We start from the raw sequence: 6,990 nt of genomic DNA, 5'->3' as shown, positions 1-6,990 counted from the left end.
AGGGCAGCCAGGGCTGCTCCGGCACGTTCCACAGCCGCAGGCCAAGGCTCCCGGAGGGGCCCATGGGCCGGCTGCAGGCCGTGCAGTGTGGGCGCCCATGGCCGGGCTGTGACGGAGGGGCCGCTGACGGGCCGGAATCTGTCTCTTCTCCCCTGTCCTGGCACTTCTGTCCCGGGCGCTGTGCTGGGCCTGGAGGCACCTCTTTCCTCCTCCCTGCATTTCCCGCCAGCCTGTGCGCTCCTCTGCCCCCGACACTCAGCTCTGGGGTTCCTCCCTCTGCCTCGGGAGGATCACAGCCCCACCCAATCTCCGCAGTCTGTGCCGGCAGTTCTCGAAGCAGCTCCCACCCTGCAGCCCAGAACATCAGCCCCTGGGCGGCTCCTCCTGTCGGGGGTCTCTTCTTTCAGAACAGGCCGCTCGGTCACACTGTTTTCTAAGCTTCTCTGAAGGACGGAGGCAGAGGGCCGTCCACTACACTCTGAAGGTCAGGCTCCCTCATGAGCAAGAGCTCAGATGTCTGTCCAGCCTCCCCATGGACCGGCGGGGGGCTGGGAAGCTTGCGCTCTGCAGCTTGCGCTCTGCGCCCCGGAACTGCTTGGACATGGAGATTTTTATTAAAACGCCCATTCTGGAGGCAGCCACGCTGAAGAAACCGCAGGGAGGGGCACACAAATAAACGCAGTAAATTAGCCATCAAGGGAAACCAATGCTCAGAGGCAATTCTTCATTCTTTCCACCCCTTTCGGGGCACATGGGAGGGCGGCTTTGGGCTGGGAGCAGCCCAGCTGGTGTCCTAGGAGCGTCCAGAATAAGATCATCTCAATATTAACACATCCGTGGGTGGGAAGAAGCACACAGGCCATTTCAGGTCAACTCAGAGCAGGAGCCCTTCCTGCTCTGGCCCTGGGATCCCCCTCAGTGTTGGACAGTCTGTGAACCGACTCTCCCCGAAGCACCTGACCTCTTGGTGCTGCGATGGGAGCCTCGTCCTCTTGCTCTGCGCTTGGGGAGGCACCGCTTTCCCTGTCATCTGTCTAACAGGACGGGCCAGAACCCACCGCCATATTTCTCTCTTTTCCAAGGAGGCAAAAAGGCACACGGCCACCGCGGGCCGGGCTCTTCGTCCTCTCAGCCGCCCTGCACTGACTCAGGGCCGCCGTCACCTGCTCACAGGGTCACTTCACTGCTCTCTCCTCCCCCGGCCACATGGAATCAGAACGTCCTGAGGGAGGAAGGTTCTTTCCGAATAATGAACATCAGCACGAAGTGTAGTGACGATTTCCAAGGCTGCTCTTAGTGTTCTGTGCTACCCATGTCATGCTCTTATCATTTCAACTCTCACTTTGTCATTAATTCCTCAGCCAATTAATTCCTTCTGGGTCATTTCTCTCCCCCTCTGTTCACCTGGAGAGAAAGTCTCAAAAGCACCTGGTAGACATGCACCTGCATTTGACAGTTACTTGTTAGAGGGGTTTACTCCCACCTCAGGTGAAAAGATTCCCAGTGCGTAGGTGAGTGGGAACGTTCTGTTTCAGGCACCAGCATTTTCCTGGAAACCTCTGCGCTGTCCGTCAGGAAACCAAGCCTAGGATCCCCCTGAAACAATGGCCTCTGCATTCCCGACGAGGTAGCCTGAGCGGAGGGAGCCCACTTGCCTTGCCGTCATTATCTGGGTTCAACCTTGTTTCTTGTCATCAACCCCAAAACATACCTGCCTCTCCAGTCCTCCCCAGCTCCCCATCCCAGCCACAGCCCACGCCTCCCAGTGCCTAGAGAGCTTCCTCACCCACCTTGCCCAACCCTCCTGCCTCTAGACTCGCATTCATGCCCCCCAGGCCAACACAACTGTCACCTTCCCCGCAGAGCTGCCTCCCAGTGCTCCCAGCAGAACCAGGTACTCTGGGTCCTGTGGCCCACTTTGTTCCACCCTCTGAGGTCAGGCCATTCTGCTCTCATGGATGCTCCAGGATCACAGCAGTGGGGCCTCTCCTTGTCCTCTGAGCATCTCAGTGCCCAGCCCAGGGCCTCAACAGGGCAGTGCTCAGGCCTGGTTTTTGAAGTTTTGGGGGCAGTATGATCTGCTGAGGCTAAGATGGATTCTCCTTTTGTTGTTGTTGTTGTTGTTTGCCTCAGGATAAAGCTCTTTGGCTTTGGACAAGCGTCATAGTACCTTTCGGTGAATAGACTGACCTATAGAGCAAAAATGTGAATGCCCTCTCCCTCAACACCCTCCCACTGGGGACTCCAGTCTTTCTGTAGCCTCCAATCCTTTTTAGCTGACCCACCTCCACCCAGCCATCTAAAACCACCCCCACTGGGCAGGAAGGTCAGGGGCCACCCTCTTTCGTTTGCCATGAGGATCACGCAGCCGTGATGGTTATCTCTGGCCTCCGACATCTTCGTTTGAGAGCAAACCTGAACACCCAATATTGGCCATTGATCATGTTGGAAGAACCAATGAACAATCATAGCATTGAGCCAAAATATATATTTTTTAATTTTTCACAAAGAGCTCTAGAAGGCAAGTAGTAGTTTATCACGTCCTCTCTGGAAATGACACAGCATGAGACAGGGTAGGGCGCTGGGATGCCGGCTCTTCATCATTGTCCAGAGTCCCCGCAGGGACCCAGGGACCCCACAGCAAGGCCATGCGGTATGTCCTCTGCAAGCGTGGTCGCTCAGCCCACACTCAGCAGCACCAGCACTCCTGAGGTCACCATCGTCTGTCCAGAAGATTCCACCTCAGATCCCAAGATCCAGACCGGAATCCAGGTGGGGTTTGATGGCCAGAGGCAGAGAACAGGTGCCAAGGCTGGAGGCAGAGCCTCTGACACTGCAAAGGTCGGAATTCTTGACTCAAGACTAGAGGGGAGGCGGGAAGAATGATGAGGTCAAGGAAGCCCTGGGTTGCTGAAGAGACAACTTTTTAAAGGAATGCTGGGTCTGCAGTTCACAATGTTCACAACAAAAGAACATCGCTTGGGATTCCAGACCTGAGCAGGGAGAGGCAATGGCTGGGCTAAGAGAGCCAGAACTTTCTTCACAGTAGAACAGCCTTAAGCTAAAATTCTAGAATTTAAGACCCATGTCTTTTAAGAATGGGAATTCGGAAACCCATCAGACCAGCTGATGGAGGCAAAAAAAAAAAAAAAAGTTCTCTATTAAACAAAACCACACAAACAACTCAGTCCTCCTCCACTCCCAATACCCCAGCCACCTCCCACCCTATTAAAAAGTATTATGAACGTTACACACACTCGCACACACTAAAATACACAAACAAAATACAAGACACTCAAGGAACCTTCGGGATCACCTAAGGAGTTTTCACAAGCTCTCCAGGTGCTCTTCTTGTTTTGTTTCTAGAAAAAAAGAGTCAAGCTCTGATGGTTTGTCTAAGCAGTAAAAACTGGAGTCAGCCTCAGTTTCCTGGCTTATTAGTCTAGTCTATGTAGAGGAATATCAGCGGTAATTCAAGAAGGGAGGCCAAGACTGGTATTCTGTGGAAGGCGAGCTGCCTTGTCCTGCAGCCGGGCCCTCACCAGGGAGCACTCAGCTGTCACACGCAGCAGCCCCGCCCATGGGTTCTGCTCGAACATCAGGACACTGCGTGTGTGCACAGAATGCTGGGAAGGCTATTCCAGAGGCGAAGCTCTACTGTTCATAAACCTGAAGCAAACCGTCAAGGGACAGCCGAGGATCACAGACGGTGGAGCTGGAGGAGCTGATGCAGTCCAACTCCGCTTTCGACAGAAAATCCATCTATGGAGAAAGCAGAGGTTGTCCAGATCCTGACTCCACCTGAAGCTTCCCTGGTGGTTGGCCTCAATCAGTTGCTCAGTCCGTTGTTTCTGACCAATGTCCCTCACCTGGATCATTTGTTTCCGGACGGTGAGAATCTCCCACTCAGCATAAGTCTGTCTGGGAAATGCAGGAGAACCGGACGATCGAACCGATGTGGCTACACTGACCGCTCCCCAGGGTGCCATTGTGTTTAGTCTTCAAACACGATAAAGTTCAAAACATCTGTTTCTCTGCCTTATCACACAGATATCTCCCACCCCCCCCCACTTTGTAAAATAAATAATTCAAACTAGACTGAAACTGGGGCAAGGACAGTTGCTGCCTCTTAACAGTAACTCATGAAACTCACACCTGCAATTCATTCCCATGCAGGGGTGGAGGGGAGCGTCTGACGTGCTGAAACCCTCGGACAGAAGTCAGAGCCAGCCCTCCCCCCTTATATATTAAATTTATCTTCATAAATAGAGCATCTTAATTCCAATGGCCACAATAAAAAGGCCAAAGTTTGAGTTCTTTTTTCCTCAAATAGTTACACAAACCCCCAAATATCTACTAAGCTACCCACATGGCCCATTGGAGCCTCATTACGAGAGCTCCGGCTGCCACGACAGTCAAAGGCCAAGGCTCAGACAGACCCACACCCACCCCTGTTGGACAGCGAGGACTCGGATAGAAAATTCTCTTTGCAATAAGGCTCATGAAAATTCCTTTCAACAAAAAGCCCAATTTGATTTTAAACTATTTGATCCCCCCAAAACTTGTTACCTACACAAGTTTTTAAGGTCACATCTATGACATGAAATGGGCTCACTAGACCAATAGACGTGGCCTCAGTGGGCGTGGCAAGGTTGCCCACCCATTCACTGATGTGACACTGTGGTGATCACCTTCCTCTTGGACAAGTCTCTGAGCCATACTTTCAACCTTACTGTGAGAACCAGTATCAATGGGTAATTGACTAAAGGACTAGGCGTCTACATTAAAGTTTATCTTAATGGGCGCAATAAAGCCTACCTTCTAGGCATCCTAGGAAATTTGGGTTTTAATTTTCTAATTTCTCCTCCCCTCCCAAAAATGTACTAATTTGGATCAATCACTTGGGTTAGATGACTGTGACCATAGGAAGAAGCCGGGGCAAACAGATGGACAGCCCGTCAGAGAAACCAAAGGGTGGTGAATGCCGTCCGGGTGGAGCCTTCATAGCTCGTCCCTCGAAGGCGCGGTGTCCAGGGAGGTTGGCGGTGGCAGGGCCTCTGTGTTCTTGGCATTGTGGTGGATGTGGCCTTGCTTCTGGGACTTCCAGGAATGTGTCCTGTCCCAGTCAGTGGCCACTGTCTCATTGTCCCAGATGGTCGAGGTCTCCGTGTCACTCAGGTACCCCGGCTGGCCTGTGTAGTGTGTGGGGTAGATGAGCAAGGGTTCCGCGGAGAAGGCTTTCAAGTCCCTGGATTTGTAATGCTCCTTGTACTCAGCTCTGAAAACAAGAGGGGCACAGGCATGAGGGGGCAGGGCACTTACAGAACAGAGGGAGAGGGAGAGGGGCCCTGCTTGTTACCTCTTCAATGGTCAGGGACTCATCTGATTATCTTTTAAGTTGTGTCCTTTGTGGAAAACTTTAGTCTATAAATACAATAAAGGTTCTTTAGAAAGAAGCTTTCGGATGAGCTAAGCACATACATAGACAAAGTCAGGATATTTCTGTTGTATTTGGATAGACTGGTTTAGAATGAATTTCAGCTCTTACTCTGAAAGTTAAGAATTAAGCTCTGTGTGGGACCGTACTAATACATAAATGTGATCACTCTGTAGAAAATGCCCTGTTGCTAGATTAATACATTAGCAGCAGGATCTGGACAGCAGTGAAGGAGTGAGTGAACTAGCGTAGGCTTGGAGGCAGGCCAACGTGGCTTTGTATTGCAGATCCCTGTGAGTGTAAAGTCGAGAGATGACTTGACCTCCCTCCCAGGGCTCTGGTGCAGATTATGTGAGGTGACATCTGCTCGGCTCCTACGTCAGTGCGTGCCCCATAGGCGTTCATTTCCTTTCTGTTAAGGGGATGATGGCTGACCTCCCTGTTTCTTCAGGATTCAGAGATAAAGTGAGTCTCTAATACGTTGTGTAAAAGAGGGCAAGGAGATAAAATGAGATGATGAGGATGGAGGTCAGGAACTCTTAACCACTAAAATGAAGACCATCTCCGTGAGGAGATAACCCAGCAACTGAGAGAAGGAACCAAGGTTAGAACCTGGTCTCCTGCTCCATTAAGGAATTTAGGAATCATTGACAGAACAGCAAATATGCATAGAGTTTGACTCTAAAGACACAGAGATGTAAGACTGTGCCTACCTGAGGGGCTCACAGGTTATTGGGGAGACTGACAAGTAAACCATCAATTACCAAACCCTTTGGTAAGTGTTGGTCAGAGCCAGCTCCTGGGCTATAGAATCCCTGATCATCACGCTGCCTTCTCCCATGGATCCACCCCAGAGGCCACCTCCTTTCCCTGATTCTCTAACACACCTCCATGATCACAGGTAGCACAGTATATCATGATGATTGTTCATGGGCCTGTGCTCTCGACTAGGCTGTGAGCCACTGCCTGGCCAACAGGACCCACAACAGACTGAGAAATGAGTTGAAAATTTTGAGATGCTTAGGAAGATGACCTCCACCTTGAGGTGTATGAGTTCATGGAAGTAAGGAGATCAAAGACAAGGAGAGGACAGAGCAGATTATGTCTATTTATATCACACATTGGGTATTAAAGGGGACCCCTATGCAAGACACCATTTCTGCTTCACCTTCCCCATAAGGGGGTAACCACTCGAGTCAACCTCCCTGGGTCGTGATTATGGAAAGATCATCTAGGAAAGCAGTGCACCGTTAGGAAATACCAAGTACTGCCCAGGAACTGAGTAGGCTGGCTCACGAATGCACTGTGCTCACGGGACGGGCAGGGAGTTCAGGGCAACTCACACAGGATGCTTGTTGTACATGATTGGCAGGAACTCGTCCACTGGCAGCATCTTCCCAAAAGGATCAGCTCCAACCAGCTTCTGTGCTCCTTCCAGAGAGAGGGCGTAGCCCAGCGTCCAGTAGGAGTAGTCGGCTTCAACCAGGTTGACCACGTTGGGCACCGCCTTCTCCGGCTCTTTTACTTGCATCCTCTTCCTACCAATATAACTA

General features: G+C 51.3%; 1 protein-coding gene across 2 annotated transcripts in view; it reads right to left on the bottom strand.

Annotated features, from left to right (window-relative positions):
* Positions 1–2,473: 2,473 nt before the first annotated feature.
* The window catches only part of COLGALT2 (collagen beta(1-O)galactosyltransferase 2), a 79,112-nt gene continuing 74,595 nt past the window's right edge, over positions 2,474–6,990 (bottom strand). The window contains exons 11-12 of one of the 2 annotated variants that reach the window (XM_059673770.1): positions 6,781–6,987; positions 2,474–5,278 (exon numbers count right to left, since the gene is read on the bottom strand). In XM_059673770.1, coding sequence (XP_059529753.1) covers positions 5,002–5,278; positions 6,781–6,987 — 484 coding nt within the window. In that variant the 3' untranslated portion in view covers positions 2,474–5,001. Of the gene's footprint in view, positions 5,279–5,351; positions 5,425–6,780; positions 6,988–6,990 lie in introns of those variants that run through there. The other variant, XM_059673772.1, reaches the window with a different exon arrangement.

This window comes from Myotis daubentonii, chromosome 18 (genome assembly GCF_963259705.1).
Source record: "Myotis daubentonii chromosome 18, mMyoDau2.1, whole genome shotgun sequence".
Lineage (NCBI taxonomy): Eukaryota > Metazoa > Chordata > Mammalia > Chiroptera > Vespertilionidae > Myotis > Myotis daubentonii.
Note: the sequence above shows the minus strand (reverse complement) of the source record. Positions and strands in the feature narration are given on the sequence as shown.